Raw genomic sequence first — 20,824 nt, forward strand, 5'->3', positions numbered from 1 at the left:
AATGAATATCTGGTGAGTGACTCAACAGGAAAAAATAAATTTACTAATTTTTTTTCTTATTTATTCTCCCACCTCTGCTGTATAAGGTTCTTACACTGATTCCAAATCATACCTTGGATGGAGGTGGTACAGGCTTAGGAACCAGGTTCTTATAGACACTTGGAACCATGGTTGACAATTTGTTTCCGTTTGCATGGTGAGATCCTGGTGAGGTGAATGCAGCAGAGAAGGCAGCAGCAGGATCTTCTTTGGAAACTTTTTTGATGACTAGCATTTTGGAGGGCTGCTTGGCACTAGGTGGGTTTTCTGTGAAATACAATAGTGGAGAGACAAAAGAATGTCAAACTTATTGGTTAACACGAAGCATAGTTCAAACAAAGGCCTCACTTTGAACAAAGAGCTGACAGTTGAGACTAAGTGACAAACATTTCCTGGTGTGCACTTAACAGATACTCTCAAAAGTGACACTTACCCAGGAACCATAGGAAAAAAGGCAGCATAAGAAAACACTTGATTCTAAATTCATAATCAACCAAAAAGCCCAAAGATGTTAGAAGTCTTTCAGGGTATAACATGCCTCATGCACGGTGTGATCACTCAGGCATAGACCAAACAAGAATATATCCAAGGGTAGCTACTCCTGTCAGCATGAGAACACAGAGAGATGAGGAAGTTGGAGAAAGGAGTCTGCTATGGGACCTTCTGATGAGGCAAACTGGAGCAAAGCAATACATTAACAAAGGGGAAATGGTACAGCAATTGCTCTTAATCCTGTAACTCAAGATCCAAACCCAGTATTTAGACACACTAAAGCCTTCCTAATAAGATGCCTGGCTACTGAACATATCTAATGTAGGAACTAGGAGAGTACAATTTGTAAATGCCAAAGATCCCAATGCCACAGGATCAGGTTTGGTTTGAAATACACTGATTTTTCTACTAACTTTTTATAAGGCTAGTTATTAGGAACATATACATACAAATGTGTGTATTTATAGGTTTCCCCCTGCCCTATACAACAAACATCATTGATAATTGCCAAAAACAAAAACAACACCCCACTCATCTAACGGAACCTGGTTGAACAAAATGTTCTCTGGGACGTGGTATTATTTAGCCTTTCAAAGAACACTTTAGAAGAGTAGTTAGTAATATGAAAGAATGGCTAGGATATAGTTGTCTACCAAATATTAAGGAGACAACTATAATACATTAAAATTCAATTTAATTGTTATAAGCAAATCAGCAACATTAAAAATTACTTCTTATGAGCATATTATATTATTCTCCCTTTGCTTAAAATCTGCTTTCAAATTCAGGGCTCTACAAGCTCTCAATTGTCTGTATTCTGACTCTACTACCATTACATCTCAACAGTATTTTGGGGGGCAGAGTAAGAGCTGGGCAGAGTTAGTTACCATGTGCAAATGGATGAGGTGAGAAACCAGAGATAAAGAAACAAACGAATAAAAAAACAGATAAAGAATTTTTTCTCCTCTCCCTGCTAAGAAAAATTTAAAGTTGTGCCTTTAAAAATGGCAAAATCTACCTACCCCACACTCCAGAAGGGGTCCCAATAGGTCTGCATGGCTGATTCTGTTTGCCAGCTTCTGGATTCAAAGAAGGCTAGGAAAAAAGGGGTATTAATGGTTGATACAGAAAACTAATCATTTCAGCACTTTTTGAAAAGTAGCATTCACCATGGAACCTATCAAATATTGGTAACTATGTATCAGCAGCACTCTAACAGTGTATTCAGAATTAACAAACAGATGATGTTGAAATGCAAAATCAATCTCAGGCTCTCTTGGCTTTCATTTCCTTTAATATAAGAGGATTAAAAAATTTTTAAAAAAATAAACAGAGTGGGGCTTCCCTGGTGGCGCAGTGGTTGGGAGTCCGCCTGCCGATGCAGGGGACGCGGTTTCGTGCCCCGGTCTGGGAGGATACCAGATGCCACAGAGCGGCTTGGCCCGTGAGCCATGGCCGCTGGGCCTGCGCGTCCGGAGCCTGTGCTCCGCAACGGGAGAGGCCGCAGCAGTGAGAGGCCCGTGTACCGCAAAAAAAATAAAAACAAACAAACAAACAAAAAAAAAAAACAGAGTAAGTGTGCAAGTTCTCATCTTCCTGTAGGATATGTATGCCAACTAAGGAGGCACAGAAAGCTAAATGAACAAGAAAGTGAATCCCTTTTCTCAGATTTAAGGAGCATAATCTGGTCAGTGAAATATGAGTATTCATAGCATTTCTAATGGACTGCTTTAGGGCAGAGGCACACCATGTGCTAGGAATACAAAGGCAATTAAGACAATTAAGAAGAATCCTTATCCCCACAAGGGTCACAGTCTTACTACAAAGATAAACTTGTAGACAAGTAAGTATAATAAAAGGTTATGGGGGGGGGCCTCCCTGGTGGCGCGGTGGTTGAGAGTCCGCCTGCTGATGCAGGGGACACGGGTTCGTGCCCCGGTCTGGGAGGATCCCATATGCCGCGGAGCGGCTGGGCCCGTGAGCCATGGCCGCTGAGCCTGCGCGTCCGGAGCCTGTGCTCCGCAACGGGAGAGGCCACAACAGTGGGAGGCCCGCGTACCGCAAAAAAAAAAAAAAAAAAAAAAAAAAAAAGGTTATGGGGGGACTTCCCTGGCAGTCCAGTGGTTAAGACCTCACCTTCCAATGCAGGGGGGGTGCAGGTTTGATCCCTGGTCAGGGAGCTAAGATCCCACATGCCTCACGGCCAAAAAGCCAAAACATAAAACAGAAGCAATATTGTAACAAATTCAATAAAGACTTTAAAAATGGTCCACATCAAAAAAAAAAAAAAGATTATAGGGACTATGATAAAAATTCACATTAGGGAAGAAGGAGTACTAAGGAAGGAATAGTCAATTCCACTAGAAAGAGAAGTGCTATCAGAAAAGGTTTCATTAGAGGAGACTAAGAAGAGTCCTTAATGATGAATTCCAAAGCTGGAAAGTGGATGATTCCATCAACAGAATGCTGAATGAACACCAAGACAGGAAAAACATGAAAAAGAGATCTGCAAATAGTTCAGCATTAGTGCTAGGGAATGAGAGGACCTTTCTTTGGGGAAAGAGATGTCTGGCAAAGTAGGTAAGAGCCAGATTGTGGAGTATTTTTAAGGGAGATTGAATTTTATTCTTTAGGGATGGGAATCCATCTCTCATGCAGTTAACATGATCCAACCATTAGTTTACAAGTCTGGTAGCAGCTTGAAGGATGTATTTTAGGGCTATAAACAACTAGGAGACTATTAGGAGACCAGTTTCCTAGTACAGGAAAGTATGAAGGGGACAGGAGTAGAGGAAGAGATGATGGGAAGGATCGAGAAGTGTTAAGAGTAACAGACTCAACTTAGTAACGAATTGTATGGGGGTGTGAGGATGACACTGGTGCCCAAACCCAAACTTTACAATCTGGTACAGAGTAGGAAAATGGCTTTTCAGCACAAATGACCATGGGACATTAAACAAGAAATAGAAAGATGCACAGACTCGACTGCAGAGCTTCTGAATCAAAACCTCCAGAAGTGGGGCCCCAGCAGGTGTATATTTTCAACCTGTCAAGAGGAGACCCACTAGCATAGAGCAAGTACGGATACAATCTGAACTATTAATTCAGTATACAAAGGGACAAATCAGACAGAATATGGACAGGTAAATACACTCTTCTGGATGGAATAGTAAAGGCAAAAGGAGTCTAGATGAATAAATTGTGACAGAGTAAAAAATCCTTGGCTCACATTTTCTTTGCTTGAGTATTCTAATTGTTACACCATTGATTTGTGTTATAAAGCTTCGTTGTCAAATTGTGTGATTTTCTTTCTTTTGTAAGTGACTTGTTCTTTACGTCTGCATGTCCAAAGGATATTTTTCTTCTAAGTGTTGGCTGTTCTGGCTGTCCTTTCAATTTGTAGTTTCAAGTCTTACTGTATTTCATGAAATTATTCTTGAATTATACTTTTTAGCACTTAAGCTATTCACTTTTGTTATTTTATATTATCATTATATTATTTTTTGCAGGGGAGATCTTTTGGATTTTTTTTGCCAAATTTCTGTATCTTTTTTTTTCAATTCTTAATTTTAATCTATTTTTTCTTCATTTAAAAAGCTTCCTTTGTCTAATTCTTGAAAAACACTAGTGTTTATTGTCTTGTGCTCCTTCTTGTTTAGTCTTTTTTCTGAAATCTCTTATTACTTCTTTCCCAAGTTCTAGCACTGTGAAATTTTCTGGTTATGTCGTTCTTGTACCATTTGTTCAATTTTTAAAATAACAGGTTATGGTTCTTATCCGTTTTGTGCACATCTTACAGGTGTAATTTGCATTGTCTGTAGAAATGTTACTCTGTTCCTTATTCTCTTGATCCTTTTATGTTGTTCATTTTTATGTGATCAATTTTTGTGACTGTGGATCAAGATAGCTTTCTAACATCACACTTTATAGCTCTCTTCTGTTGTCTTCATGGCGTGCTCAAAAAGATGGCACACTTTCTTTGATGTCCCGGCTCACCTCCTCCTCCCCATGCCTTGTACCTGAACCTTCTCTTCCCTTTGTCTCTATTGTCTCTGTCCCTGCAGCTCAGTCTGGATTCTATTTCCAACAGTTTTGTCCTCAGTGAGGGGCTTTGTTCTGGATGGGAATATTGGCTAGTTAGTATTAAATGTGATAGAACTCTGTGCTGAACTTTATTGTCTCTTGGTTCCAAAGTCATCCTTTCTGCTTGCTCTGTGTAAATGTATCTGGGCACTTAAAAAACTTTCCCTTTGTTAATTTGCTGGAATGTTAATTTTGTCAGTAGAGCGCAAGGAGAGACTTTTGCTTCTTGTTCCTGTGTGCTTACTCAGCAGGTTCCTGCAGCACTCTGCTCCTGCTAAGCCAGGTTCTAAAGTACAAGTGAGCGCTGACTTGAGTGGTTTTGTAGCAGTGACATATCCCATGGACAGCTTTACGAGGTACTCTAGAGGGCAGATTTCCAGCATGTTCCCTGGAGAAGCACCTTAGCAACTGCTCTGCCATTCAGTGAGCCACAGCTAAGGCCTTTCCGATAAGGTCTGGATCTCAATCCTGGGGTGGTGATGGGGCAACAGGGGACTCTTCCCTGGGCACTCTGTCTTAGTCCAAGGGTTCGTGGCCGCTCCTTGTATCTGCCAATTCTTTATAGTTTTTTAGAACTCTATATTCTTTATAAGTTCTTTATATTCTTTAGCGTTCTCTTTACTATTTACTAGCCAATCACTCATTACCCCATCCTGTTACAGTTAATAATTCTTTATGGGCTTCCCTGGTGGCACAGTGGTTGAGAATCCGCCTGCTAATGCAGGGGACACGGGTTCGAGCCCTGGTCCAGGAAGATCCCACATGCTGCAGAGCAACTAAGCCCGTGCGCCACAACTACTGAGCCTGCGCTCTAGAGCCTATGACCCACAACTAGTGAGCCTGCGCGTCTGGAGCCTGTGCTCCGCAACAAGAGAGGCCACGATAGTGAGAGGCCCACGCACCGCGATGAAGAGTGGTCCCCGCTCGCCGCAACTGGAGAAAGCCCTCGCACAGAAACGAAGACCCAACACAGCAAAAATAAATATAAAATAAATAAATTAAAAAAAAAAAAAAATAAAATAAAAATAAAAATAATTCTTTATATTAACTTTCCTCGTTCGAATTATTGTGTGATTTCTCTCTACTGATTGGTCCAGTCAGACCCTTATACCTTATCCCAGAACATCTCTGTATTTACTAGTTTTGGAAATATGGAAAACCACTCCTAATTTCTAGCTGCTCTTCTCAAATGTTCTCTAAGCTTTCTAGAACAATTACTGGCTCTTCTGGAAATCCTGGGGTTGTCAGATGCCCTGTTGCTTCCTTCAGTTTCTCCTGCACAACTGCTAACACAATACCAGTCAGATTTTATAGCTTTTAGTGGTTTGTCTCTATGTTGTGATACCTCACTTTATTTTGTTATAGATGATATCCATGGATTTTTTGAGTATAATTTAAAAAATCTATCTATCTTCTATCTACCTACCTACCTACTTACCTAATCTATCTTTTATTTGGCTGTGTTGGGTTTTAATTGTGGCACATGGGATCTTTTGTTGTGGCTCAGGGGCTCTTCAATGCAGTGCGTGGGCTTCTCTCTAGTTGTGGTGTGCGGGCTCCAGAGCACGCGGGCTCTCTAGTTGTGGCGCTCGGGCTTAGTTGCCCTGCAGCATGTGGCATCTTAGTTCCCTGACCGGGGATCGAACTGGTGTCCCCTGCATTGCAAGACTGATTCTTAACCACTGGACCACCAGGGAAGTCCCTGTCCATGGATTTTTTTGGTTCTTCAATCCTAGTTGCTTTGTGTTCTTTCTTAACTTATTCCTTAATTTCAGACTTACAAAAATGTTGCAAATATAATACAAAGAATTCCTATATATCGTGCATCTACAGTCTCATGTCAACATTTTACCACATTTGTTCCACAATTCTCTGTAAATATATATTTTTCCTGAACTATCTGCAGGTTGAAGGACTTGAAGGATATTCTCTTACATAATCATAGTACAATTATAACAATCAGGAAATTTACATTGATAAATACTATTATCTAATCTACAACTCTTATTCAAACTGTAACACTGATACTTTTACCGGAAAACAAAGTTTAAAATCACTGTTTTTCCCTCATCCAGTATCCAGTCTAGGTTTAAATGTTGCCTTTAATTGTCCTATCTCTTTAGTCTTCTTTAATCTGGAACTTTCCCCACCATGACCATAACTTTTTAAAAGAGTACTCAGCCTAGTTCTTTTGTAGAATCTTTTAAAATTCTTTTATAGTAACCTCAATGTGAGTTTGTGTGATTTTTCCTCATGGTTAGATTCAGGTTATGAATTTTTGGAGGGCACTCCTCAGGTGAATCACATCAGGAGGCTTGTGTTATGTTTGTTCCATGACCAGTGACATAAATCTATTTTTTAATCAAATAACATTTACACACAATGAAATGCACCAAGTAGACCATTCCATGAGTTTTGAAAAATACTTATACCTCCCCCAAATCTATAAAGATAAAGCTACTTTCTACAACCAGAAAGTTTCCTAATGCCCTTCCCCAATCTCCACTCCACACAGGCAACCACTGTTTTTCTTTCTCACCATAGATTATTTGCCTATTCTAGAATGTCATATAAATGGAATCATACAGTATGTACCTTATTGTGTAAAAGCTTCACTGAGATTCATCATGTTGTTTTATCAGTCATTCTTTTTTATTACTGCATAAGTAGCCCATTACATGATTATACCACAATTTTTCTATTCCTGTTTTGACAGACATTTAAATTATTTCCTGGGAATTCCCTGGTGGTCCAGTGGTTAGGACTCTGTGGTTTCACTGCTGAGGGCCCGGGTTCAATCTCTGGTCAGGGAACTAAGATCCCACAAGCCATGCAGCACGGCAGCAAAAAAAAAAAAAAATCCCAGTCTTGTGTTACTATGAATAAAATTACAATAAATGTACACAGGTTTTCATTTCTCTTTAGCAAATACCTAGAAATGGAAGTATTGGGTCACAGGGTAAGGTTTATGCTTAGTTTTATAAGAAACTGTCAGACCTTCCTTTTCGCAAAATGGTTGTACTACTATACACTCCTGCTAACAATGTATGAGACTTCCAAGTGCTCAAAAATGTCACCAAATTTAGTATTTTCAGACTTTTAAATATTAGCTATCCTGGTGGGTGTGTAGCAGTATCTCATAGTGGTCTTAATTTGAATTTCCACATTTCCCTTATGACTAATGACACTGACCAGTTTTTTCATGTGCCTACTGGCCATTCATCTATCTTCCTTTGTGAAGCATCTGTTCAAATCTTGTTTATGTTTTAAAAAAAATTTGAGTTGTAGGAGTTATTCACATTATGGGAACAGGCCCCTTTTCAAATCTATGTTCTGCAAATATTTTCTCTGAGTCTGTGAAATAAGCAGAAGTTTTAATTTTATTTATTTATTTATTTATTTTTTTGCGGTACACGGGCCTCTCACTGCCATGGCCTCTCCCATCACGGAGCACAGTCTCCGGACGCGCAGGCTCAGCGGCCATGGCTCACGGGCCCAGCTGCTCCACAGCATGTGGGATCCTCCCGGACCGGGGCACGAACCCGTAACCCCTGCATCAGCAGGCGAACTCTCAACCACTGTGCCACCAGGGAAGTCCAGAAGTTTTCAATTTTGATGAAGCCGCATTTATCAGTGTTTTCCCCTTTATGGTTATTGCTCCCTGGGTCCAAAGAAATCTTTTTTTTTTTAATCCCCTATGTGAGAAAGATATTCTCCTAAGTTTTCTTAGTTTCAGGCCTTACATTTAGGTCTATAATTCATCTCAAATTCATTTTTTTGTATGCTAGGTGGTAGGGATAGAGAAGATATATATATATATATACACACACACATACACACACACACACACACACACATATCTATATCTATAGATATAGTTCCAGCAGTTTGTTAAAAACACATTTCTTTCTCCATTAGCCTGCTTTGGTACCTCTGTTGAAAATCAAATGATCATATAAATGTACGTTTATTTCTGGGCTCTCTATTCTGCCCTATTATCACTCTGTCCTCATAATAATGTTACATTATTTTGATTACTGTAGCTTTATATGAAGTCTTAAAGTTAGGGAATATAAATCCTCCGACTGTTCTTTTTCAAGATTGCTTTAGATATTCTAGGTCTTTTCATTTCAATATAAATTTCAGAAAAAATTTGCCACTTTATGTAAGAAAGCATGCTCGTTAGGCTTGTGCAGAATCTGTAAAATTGATGTCCTAATCATTGAGTCTTCCAATTCAAAATGTATCTCTCCTTTTTTTTTTTTTTTTTAGCAGTACGCGGGCCTCTCACTGTTGTGGCCTCTCCCGTTGCGGAGCACAGGCTCCGGACGCACAGGCTCAGCGGCCATGGCTCACGGGCCTAGCTGCTCCGCGGCATGTGGGATCTTCCCGGACCGGGGCACGAACCCGTGTCCCCTGCATCGGCAGGCAGACTCTCAACCACTGCGTCACCAGGGAAGCCCTCGCCTTTTATTTAGATCTTTAATTTCTCTTGGCAATATTTTGTGGTTCAGTATTGATGTCTCTCACATCTTCTGTTAAATTTATTCCTAAGCAGTTTTTAAAAGATTTTTTTTTTTTTTTTTTTTTTTTTGCGGTATGTGGGCCTCTCACTGTTGTGGCCTCTCCCGTTGCGGAGCACAGGCTCCGGACGCGCAGGCTCAACGGCCATGGCTCACGGGCCCAGCCGCTCCGCGGCATGTGGGATCCTCCCAGACCGGGGCACGAACCCGCGTCCCCTGCATCGGCAGGCGGACTCTCAACCACTGCGCCACCAGGGAAGCCCTAAAAGATTTTTAAAAATTTTATAAAAAGCATTTTATAAAACTTCATTTTATAAAATACTTATTTCTAGCACAGTTGACCATCAAACAATGCAGGGGTTAGGGGCACCAACCCTCACTCAGCACAGTGGAAAATCCAAGTATAACTTACAGTAAGCCCTCTGTATACATATAAACTGTTGGGTTCTGCATCTGTGGATTCAATCAACTGCAGATCATACTGTAGTATATACTACTAAAAAAAATCTGCATACAAGTGGACATGCTCAGTTCAAATCCTTGAACAACATGTTGTTCAAGGGTCAACTGTATATAAAAACACAAGTGACTTTTTCAAAAATATTGACTTTGTATCCTAAAACCTTGTTAAGTCTTTATAGAGTCCTTAGGAGTTTCTATGTAAGCAATCATGTCACCTGTGAATAGAAACTTTTATTTCTTCCTTTTAATTTGTACGTATTTTATTTCTTTTTCTTGCCTTATTGCACTTGCTAGGATCTCCAGTACACTGCTAAACATAAGTAGTGAGAGTAAACATCCTAATACTGCTCCTGATATTTACAGGAGAACTTGGGAAGACTCAAAGCTATGGCTACACTGTTGCTACCTTTTCAGAATCCCTTCTCTCCACAAATTTCTTACTCCTCAGATTGCATACACATTAAAGCTTCAATCCTGCAAGACTCTACCCTCACTCCTGGCTCCTCCTTCTCCAAGGAACAGTGTACCACTCATCACCAATTCATTCTCTAATTCTTGGGAGGGCATATCAAACTGCCAAATACAAGGCTCTCACCCACATTTAATAATAGCTACCATTTAAAAACCTATGTGTCGGGGCTTCCCTGATGGCGCAATGGTTGAGAGTCCGCCTGCCGATGCAGGGGGCACGGGTTCGTGCCCCGGAGCGGCTGGGCCTGTGCACCGTGGCCGCTGGGCCTGCGCGTCCAGAGCCTGTGCTCCACAGCGGGAGAGGCCGCAGCGGTGAGAGGCCCGCATACCGCAAAAAAAAAAATAAATAAAAAATAAAAATATAAATAAATAAATAAATAAATAAAAACCTATGTGTCATGGGACTTCCCTGGCAGTCCAGTGGTTAAGACTTCACCTTCCAGTGCAGGGGGTGTGGGTTTGATCCCTGGTTGGGGAGCTAAGATCCCACATGCCTCAAGGCCAAAAAACCAAAACATGAAATGAAGCAATACTGTGACAAATTCAATAAAGACTCCAAAAAAAAAAAAACAACCCCCACCAAAACAAACACAAAAAGCAAAAACCCCCCACAAAAACCCAAAAAACAAAAAACACACCTATGTGTCAGAATTCCCTGGTGGTCCAATGGTTAAGACTCCACACTTTGACTACAGGGGGCTCAGGTTTGATCCCTGTTTGGGGAACTAGGATCCTGCATGCCTCCCAGAGTGGCCATTTAAAAAAAATAAATAAAAATAAATAAAAAATATTAAAAACCCTGGACTTCCCTGGTTGGTACAGTGGCTAAGACACCACGCTCCCAATGCAGGGGGCCCAGGTTCAATCCCTGGTCAGGGAACAAGATCCCACATGCCACAACTAAGAGTTCACATACCGCCAACTAAAAAGATTGTGCGTGTGGCAACTAAAGATCCCACATGCCGCAACTAAGACCTGGCAAAGCCAAATAAAAACAAAAAACAACTCTGTCTGTCAAGGTCTGTGCTATATGTTTCGCATACATCATTCAACATATATGATCTTTTTTTAAAAAATTAATTACTTTATTTATCTTTGGCTGTGTTGGGTCTTCGTTGCTGCGCGTGGGCTTTCTCTAGTTGTGGCGAGCGGGGGCTACTCTTCATTGCGGTTGCGGGCTTCTCATTTCAGTGGCTTCTCTTGTTGCGGAGCATGGGCTCTAGGCTCACGGGCTTCAGTAGTTGTGGCACACAGGCTCAATAGTTGTGGCACATGGGCCTAGTTGCTCCGTGGCATGTGGGATCTTCCCAGACCAGGGATCGAACCTATGTCCCCCACACCGGCAGGTGGATTCCCAACCACTGCGCCACCAGGAAGTCCCAACATATGTGATCTTTATTCCTTACTACAGTGTTGGAAGGTAGACATTACCATCGAACAACTCAGGGGAAATTAGGGTTACTACTTGTCCAAGGTACAAATATAGGACTGTTAATTACATTAAACTAATACTATTTTAAAACAAAAAATAACTTGCTAATTATACAATGTAGAGAGTATGGGGAAAAAACAAGAAACATAGAAAACCTACTGTAAACAATTAGGTCCTCAAATACCTTTTGTTATTTTTGACTAACTACTCTTTCTTGATACACCTCATTCTTTTTTTTTTTTTTTGCAGTACGCGGGCCTCTCACTGCTGTGGCCTCTCCCGTTGCGGAGCACAGGCTCCGGACGTGCAGGCTCAGCGGCCATGGCTCATGGGCCCAGCCGCTCTGCGGCATGTGGGATCCTCCCGGACCGGGGCACGAACCCGTGTTCCTTGCACTGGCAGGCAGACTCTCAACCACTGCGCCACCAGGGAAGCCCCAACCAATCACTTCTTAATCTCCCTTACTGCTATTCCACAGGTTCTGCTCTAAGCTTCCTCTCTGAATATATTACTTTCCTTGGGTGATTCTGTCCAACCATAAACCTCAACTACTATCTCTATTTCCATGTGCACACCCCCGGTTGATCTTACCCATCTCTTTGGTACCAAGACGTCTTTATATTCTGTCCTCCAATTCTGCTCCTCCTGTTTTTCCTTTTCAAAGTACTTACTTATTATTCATCATGGATAAAAATCTTATTTTTGCCCCTTCCTTCTCTAGTTACAATGCCATGGTTCCTATCCTTTAGATTTATCTCCAGAACAAGATCTTTAACAACCTAAATGTCTGTCAACAGGAAAATGCATAAATAAACCTAGTATATTCACACCACAGAAATATTTACTATACAGCAGTGAGAAAGATATAGAGCAGGGTTTCTCAACCATGGCACTACTGACATTTTAGGCTGGTTCTCTCTTATGGGGCTGTCCTGTGCATTGCAGGAAGTTTAGCAACATCTCTGATCTCTACATACTAGATGCTAATAGGACTATCCCCAGCTGTGACAACCAAAATTTCTCTAGATATTGCCAAATGTGCTCTGAAGGAGGCAAACTTGCTCCTGGATTGAGAACCACTGATCTAGAGCCCTATGTATCAATACAGACAAATCTCAAACAGTTTTAAGAAAATAAAGGAGAACTACAATATGACAGTATTCATATAAAGATCAAAATCAGGGGCTTCCCTGGTGGTGCAGTGGTTGAGAGTCCGCCTGCTGATGCAGGGGACACGGGTTCGTGCCCCGGTCTGGGAAGATCCCACATGCCGTGGAGCGGCTGGGCCCGTGAGCCATGGCCGCTGAGCCTGCGCGTCCGGAGCCTGTGCTCCACAACGGGAGAGGCCACAACAGTGAGAGGCCCATGTACCGCAAAAAAAAAAAAAAAAAAAAAAAAAGATCAAAATCAGGCAAAATGATATTACAGATTGTCTACGGATACATTCATATAGTAAAAATTTATCAAAACATACATGAAGATGATAAAACGTTAAAATCAAAATGGTGATTACCTCTAGGGGAACGTTAGGAGAATATGATTAGGAAAGCTTTAACTGTATCTATGATATCTTGCCTCTTTTGTAGAAGAATGGTCTAGAGCATACTGGGCAAAATGTCAATATTTCACAAAGCTAGGTTGTGTGCGTACTTGGCTGTTTTCTCCAGACTTTTATGTACACTTAGAATATTTCATAAAAGCATAAACACAAGGCTTCCCTGGTGACCCAGTGTTTGGGAGTCCACCTGCCAGTGCAGGGGACATGGGTTCGAGCCCTGCTCTGGGAAGATCCCACGTGCCGCGGAGCAGCTAAGCCGGTGCACCACAACCAGTGAGTCTGCGCTCTCGAGCCCGCGAGCCACAACTACTGAAGCCCGCGCGCCTAGAGCCCGTGTTCCGCAACAAGAAGCCTGTGCACTGCAACAAAGAGTAGGCCCCGCTCTCTGCAACTAGAGAAAGCCCGTGCGCAGCAACAAGCACCCAACTTAGCCATAAACAAACAAACAAATATTTTAAAAAGCATAAACACAAAATAAACTTGCCCTTAATGACCTTGTTCAGGTTTGATGTGACAGCAAACTTCCCTTTAGATCACTTAGCAGGTGGATAATGCTGCCTTAACATTTTTCTTTCCATTGTCAATTAATTTCCCACTGGGAATGCCACAAAACTGATAACTTATAAGTTTACTGAATAAATAATCCATGTTATAATTTAGTGTTGTAGTCATTTTTCGACTACTGAGTACTTAGGACATTCTGGACAAATATTTAATATATTGGTGTATTACAGACTTCTCCATGAATCAAGTTTTTTTTTGTTTTTTTTTTTTTTTTTTTTGTGGTATGCGGGCCTCTCACTGTTGTGGCCTCTCCCGTTGCGGAGCACAGGCTCCGGATGCGCAGGCTCAGCAGCCATGGCTCACGGGCCCAGCCGCTCCGCGGCATATGGGATCCTCCCAGACCGGGGCACGAACCCGTATCCCCTGCATCGGCAGGCGGACTCTCAACCACTGCGCCACCAGGGAGGCCCATGAATCAAGTTTTAAAGGATAGGCACCTGGGGATAGGAATTTACTTTGATAAATGACATTTAAATTAAGAGCCCCCAGGTCATTTGCTAGACTTGGGAGAAGAGGGGCTGATGCCTAATTTTACTCTTTAGTTGGCTTTGATAACATAAAATGGCTGTCATAAAAGTGACTGGCTTATCTAATGTGCTACTTAAAAATAACGAGTTGCACTACCTAATAGGATTGCCACTAGCCACGTGTGGTTGCTGGGCACTTGGAACGTGTGCCGTCTGTATTAAGATGTGCTACAATTATAAAATGCACAAAGGATTTTGAAGATGTATTACAACAAATAATGTTAATTATCTCATTAATTTAAAGATAATGACTACAGGTTAGAATAATAATAATTTGGACATATTTGGTTAAGTAAAATATATTATTAAACTTTTTTAAGGTGCACAAAAACTCTACTTTTGGTTTATTTTTAGAGGTCAAAAGGCATATAATTCAAAAAAAAGGGCACATAATTCAACACACAATAGCATCAAGTTTTACTGGATGTACAGGCAACAGCTAAAATACTCCTTACTATGTTTCTGAACTTACCACGATTGTTTTATATAAGAGGGCAAAATCAAGACAAAAAACCCCCTCTTATGATAGTTGGAGAAAGCAATTTAACATTCAAGAATACAGTTTTACATAAATATATCTGAATACTGAACCTTATAAAGCTTAAAGAAAAATAAGAATTCCAAAGGCAAAAAGATGAAAAAATATGAAGATTTGCTAAAAGTACACAGGAATTTTGGTCATGATCGTCATACTAACCAGCTCCTTCCTTTCCTTCCTAAAAACACTAAAAGTCTAAACTTAGGGACTCCCTTTTTAGTACCTTCTGAAATGTTCTCATTACTAACATGGTTTTATATATAAGAATCATTTGTCAGGTTTTAGGTATACAACTAAATATTCATACTTACAAAGTCATCTTCTTCAAACTGCAACTTTTCTACCTTATCATCTTTCTTCTCTTCCCTAATCTCTGTAGGTGGCTTTTCCTGAAAGGCACAGCCTTTCCGGGAGTGGAAGCTGCCATTCCAGTGGCGATGGTTCCCTGTGCCACCCCCACTACGCTGGCTCATGCCATCGTGACCTCGGGAAGAGCCGTGCCAACCAGACAGGTTCCCTGTGATTCCAGCATATGCTCCCTTAGAGACACCAGAGTCCACGGAATCGTGCCGGAACAGGGAGGGCTGGTGCCAGGAATCTGAAATAGTAAGGAAAAGTAACACATTAGAGTGTTTGCTTCCTGAAAATTCAGGAACAACTGGGCCAGATGCTTCCTGATATAATTTAAGGTATTGCCAAAGCCCTTCGGGGGAACTTTTTAATAAAAGAGTAAGTCCACGTACAAAAAAGGCACAAGATACAACTTTTTGTTTTAATGTAGTTTCTATATGAGTTCTTCAACTGAATAAATGACTTAAGAGAACCTAAGAATGTTAGACTTAGAAAGCCAATATAGTTGAGTAATGACTACTGGAGGATCTAATTGAGTATTATGTTTACAAAAGATCATTATTCCAAGATTATGGACATGCACCCTCAGCCTGGGCTTGCTCTGAGTAGCTTATATAGAGTCATGGAAGTTGGGTATGTCTTACCTCCTGTCGTTCGTAGAGGTCCATTGTTAAAAAAGCCATCAGAGGAATTATGTCGACGACGGCTTACTCCAAATCTACCATCTCCTCGGGGTAGGTGCTCTCCGTGTTTTTCGAAGGTGGCTGTAGGTGACTAAGATGATAAAGTACAGAGAAGCAAACAGGTAAGTACATATCAGTCTCTTTCAGTATCTTAAGTTTTGTATCGGGTTTTTAGAAAACAGGTAATATTGATGGCAGAAACCCCTATTTTGAGCACATGGGACACAGTTAAGGGTACTGCAGTCCTCTGAGTTAGAGAAGCCCTATGTTACATATTCAATCATTAACTGAATTAATAGGGAGAAAAAGCAGCTACTTCAATTATTTGCATGAAAGAGGGGAAAAAAACCCTGTCAATATCCAAAAGAATAAGCTCCAAAACTTACACTTAAAAATGTTGTTAATCTTGAAAGGAAAAGCAAGATGTTCGCTCTAAATAGATTTATTATTTGTGTAAATTACTCTCGAACTGAAGACAAAGGAACAGTTAAATCCCACCTTGGCAGGCCATTAACAACCCCACAGGAGTTTTTATAGTTTTATAAAACACTTACTTCCAAACATTAATACTCATAACAAGACTATAATTTGGCATCATCCCCATTTTACTATTTCCATATGTGGAAAGAGGTCAGGGAGAATAAGTCTCTGAGGTTACACAACTAAAAAGGAGCACTTTGAGAAACACTATTATAGATGAATTCTGATGTTCCTTCCTATTCCAAATAGTTGCATTCTATAACAGTCTTTAGTCTCATATGATAGAAACTAAAGTCTAAAAAAACCATGAAAAGTATGGATACATTTGACAAGGGCTTACAGGAGAACTATAGGTTGGGGCAGAGACATCTTCACGTCTATTTCCTTATTATTAATATCCTCACTAACACGTGGTCTGTCAGTCTTTTTTATTTCAGCCATTCTAGTGGGTTACAAAGATTTTCTTCTTTCTTCTGAAAGTTTTATGGATTTCAGCTCTTTAATTTAGGTTATAATCCATTTCAAGTTAATTTTTTTTTTTTTTTTTTTGCGGTACGTGGGCCTCTCACTGTTGTGGCCTCTCCCGTTGCGGAGCACAGGCTCCGGACGCGCAGGCTCAGCGGCCATGGCTCACGGGCCTAGCCGCTCTGCGGCATGTCGGATCTTCCCGGACCGGGGCACGAACCCATGTCCCCTGCATTGGCAGGCAGACTCTCAACCACTGCGCCACCAGGGAAGCCCTCAAGTTTATTTTTATGTATGATATGAAGTAAAGGTTGAGGCTCTCCCTCCCACCCCCACATAGATATCCAGTTCTAGAACCACTTGTTAAAAAGACTATCACTTCTGCATTGAATTACCTTGGCACTTTAGTCAAAAATCAACTGACTATATGTATAGGACTATTTTTGAATTGTCTATCCTATTCCATTGCTTTATCTGTCTGTCCTTATTCTAATACCACACAAATTTGCTTATTGTAAAATGGAAATATTTAAATCATATTTCCTAATTCTTTTTACTGAGTTCACTGTGCTAAATCAATTGTTCATTGTGCTAAATCAATTATCCTTTGCAGGTATAAGATGTGCATACTTTTTTTTTTTTTGCGGTACGTGGGCCCCTCCCGTTCGCGCAGGCTCAGCGGCCATGGCTCACGGGCCCAGCCGCTCTGTGGCATGTGGGATCTTCCCGGATCGGGGCATGAACCCGTGTCCCCTGCATCGGCAGGTGGACTCTCAACCACTGCGCCACCAGGGAAGCCCAGATGTGCATACTTTTAAACGCTTTCCTAGGATCCCACACCAAATGCCTCAGGCCCACCACCCCCAATGCTTGGGTCAGATTATGTCAATTATGACATTTGGGGAATTTCACAAGGGCAATTCAAAATGAAGATTAGAGCAAAGGGTTGTAGGTCTAGACAGACCAGGAACATCTTCCCAAAATTCACATCTAAAAATAGGGAAGGTATGCTCTTTTTTGTAAGACTACCTATCAACTTTCTCCCTCCTCTATTAGTTGGCAAAATGGGAAGCATTTTTAAGTTTACTAGCTTCCCAAAGGTTTCCTTTAACAATAATATATTCCATTTGTCTTTATCCTTAATGCAACATACATTTTCCCTGAAATCATTAAGTAGATTATTGTCTCTAAAACAGAATTTCTAGGATTTAATCTGAGAGCCATGTAGTAGTCAATCACTGTCTATCCTTCTTCCTCCTCATCTACTACTTTAGACAAATGTGCATTCATCCTGAAGATCCATTTCCTCCCAAACTGAAGTGTTCCTGCAGCTAATATAGGAAGTCTTAAGTGTGCCACACAATAAGAAAAGCTTAACACATAATGAAATAAACAGGACACCTGGCAGTAGCAGGGTACACACTGACTTGCACTGCCTAATTATTTATACCCTATTAAAAGAAAGATAGTTAAGTTTATTGAAAACGTATGTAAAATCCCCAGGCAAGGCTGAATACACACAAAAAAAAACAACTAGATTGTAAAACAGAGGCCACAGACAAGATGGGGATGAAAAGAACTGGTATTTGGATAGTTACTAGAATGGAGAACAGTACCTTAGCTGACTGTGGTGTTGAGAAATTTAGCCAAGCAGGAACAAAGTCATGCTGCGCCATTTAGGTCCAGTGTCTCTTTTCAACAAGGTGAGGCATCCAACCTCATGGCCAGGATCTGAAAATGAGAAAACTGAAATCACTTATTCTTGCAAGAACCTGATATCAAGTAAAGAGTCTGTGATTACTTTAAGGTCCCCCTTTTACAGAAAGACTTGCTCTCTGAGCCTTTCTAGAGTATTCATCAGGCCCCATACATCAGAGAAGTTCTAAACAAAAACAACAGTCTGTGAATATATAACCATGAAAAACACAAACAGAAAAGTGGGTCAGAGACCTGGAAGTTATATGACAGAAGCTAATGAATTCTTGTGTTATAGCAGAAGAACCTTAAGAATAAACAACTACTTAAAACTATAGATACTTATGAAAAAAGATTAATCTGCTTCAGGTAACTTCAGGCAAAAGCAGTAGAAAAGATCTTCCTAGAGAAGGAGGATACAACCTCTCAAGAGTTTTTCTATTTAGTTCACATTAATTTCTTCAAAACATCAGTTAGAATCAGTTTTCCTGAGAGATCCATCTGTTGGTGTCTCCAAACCACCCCACTGATAGTCTCCAAAGTATAATACGTAAGAAAGCAGTAGATATTTTCCATGATACATATACATACACAGTCTTCTTCCAAGTTAGACACAGAATACTCACCCCAGAGCGTAACCTCTGTGGTCCTGTTCCCTGAACTCCTTGAGTCTGCCGGCTGGATTTCCACGAGGTTCTCTTGTTAAAAGGGTACTTAAAATTAGGCTGGCCGGCAGCACACCTTATGATGAAGCACAAAGAAGCCAGGCTCTGTGTGGATCAATTTCTCAGTCCCCTCAATTGCTCATCTTAAACTATCTAGATCCTGACTCGTTAAAAGGGGAAAGGGGAAAGGGGAAGGGGGAGGGGAACATAAAAAGTATTTGTTACATTTAAAAAATAGGGGGAAGGGGAAAGAGCTATATCAATGTTCACCTCATTCAACTTCCTTGAGTGATGGCCCTATGATGTTGCTTAAATAGATAATACATGGACATTTGCACATTGAATGCAAACACTGTTCACAAAAAGGTCATAGCTTAGAAAGACAGATGGACTTTTCTTTGGGCAAATAATGTCATTGAAGTGATAAATCAAAAATAAAACACTAAAGAGCTATAAAAGATCTTCTGAGTAGTCAACTCTAGTAGCAAAACATCCACATTACAAAGCCCTTAATTTATAAATCTCATTATTCTTACACAGCTGCTAAAAATAGTGTGCAGGTATGTATTTATATTTGACTTATCCTTCAAAATCTAAGGACATAAGAAACCTGTTTAAAAACAAAACAAAAAAAATCAGACAGGAACTTGATATGCTTTTCCCTCCTAAGAATAGCAGCTCTCAAGGCAAATTTCTTGGTATAAAGCTCTCAAATGTTTCTTCTATTTCTTTGGTCTTCACTATTTATAAATTCACAGCAAAATTAAAACAAGTAGAAAGATAGGGCTTAAGGAACAGTCATGGAGAAAGTTCCAAAGTGAGGTTTTCTTCTCTTCAGTTTTTTGTATTTCACTCGTTCTGCCCCTTCTTGAAGACTAAACTGAGTTAATGGAAGGTAATAAGAATCTTCTGCTTCAGTAGAGAAGTCACTTTGCATCCATGTCCATCGTTATTCAATCATTTTAAAGGCCACAGGGATCTATCACTATAAATGAAAAAACAAAACAACATATATCACAAGAGGCAAAATTACTATATATAAATGCTAAAGTGAGACATGGTCAAATGATCGATCTCAGAGACAAAGGTCTAGGAGACAAAACTCTTAAGCCCAATTTAGACATTAATCTATAGCAACAACATAACTGGCTAAAATTATTTTAAAGATTTTTAAAGGATTTTAGAAAAGTCATCTGAAAAAATATACTTTTTAAATAACAATTTCTCCAGTTAGCTATCAAAGGTAATTCAGACATGCAAATTAGAGTCTGTTAGATTTACTCTCATATATGGAATAACTTGCCATAAGTGGTCAAAGAGTCATAACTTACTGGTTATTACCACAGTCAACTATCTAATTGTTTAGTACTAACCACAGCCAGATGCCTAAAAACAAGACATCTGTCATAGCATTCCTCATGTATTTACATATTTTTAGATACCTACTTATCAATTAAGAGACTTAAGTGCTTATGCTCTGACTTAAAATATGCAGTAAGAGGTGACACAAAATACTTCTTTGGCAAATTCCCAACATTCTTCCAAAGGCTAGGAAGTTTTCTTTCTTTCTTTTTTGTAATAGATCTAAAAAAAAGATTTATTTATTTGGCTACATCAGGTCTTAGTTATGGCACGCAGGATCTTCACTGCAGCATGTGGGATCTTTTGTTGCAGTGTGTGGGCTCTTCGCTGTGGCACACCGGCTCCAGAGCAGGCTCAGTAGTTGCAGCACACAGGATTAGTTGCCCCATTGCATGTGGGATCTTACTTCCCCGACCAGGGATCAAACCCGTGTC

At 40.4% G+C, this 20,824-nt stretch overlaps 1 protein-coding gene across 1 annotated transcript in view; it reads right to left on the reverse strand.

The window, feature by feature from the left end:
* The window catches only part of GPBP1L1 (GC-rich promoter binding protein 1 like 1), a gene marked incomplete at its 5' end in the record, with an annotated part of 58,282 nt that overhangs the window by 12,116 nt on the left and 25,342 nt on the right, over positions 1 to 20,824 (reverse strand). The window contains 4 exons of the mRNA XM_079720692.1: positions 113 to 306; positions 1,554 to 1,626; positions 15,001 to 15,287; positions 15,685 to 15,814. Coding sequence (XP_079576818.1) covers positions 113 to 306; positions 1,554 to 1,626; positions 15,001 to 15,287; positions 15,685 to 15,814 — 684 coding nt within the window. The remainder of the gene's footprint in view (positions 1 to 112; positions 307 to 1,553; positions 1,627 to 15,000; positions 15,288 to 15,684; positions 15,815 to 20,824) is intronic.

The sequence above is a fragment of the Hyperoodon ampullatus genome, assembly GCF_949752795.1.
Source record: "Hyperoodon ampullatus genome assembly, chromosome: 2".
NCBI lineage: Eukaryota > Metazoa > Chordata > Mammalia > Artiodactyla > Ziphiidae > Hyperoodon > Hyperoodon ampullatus.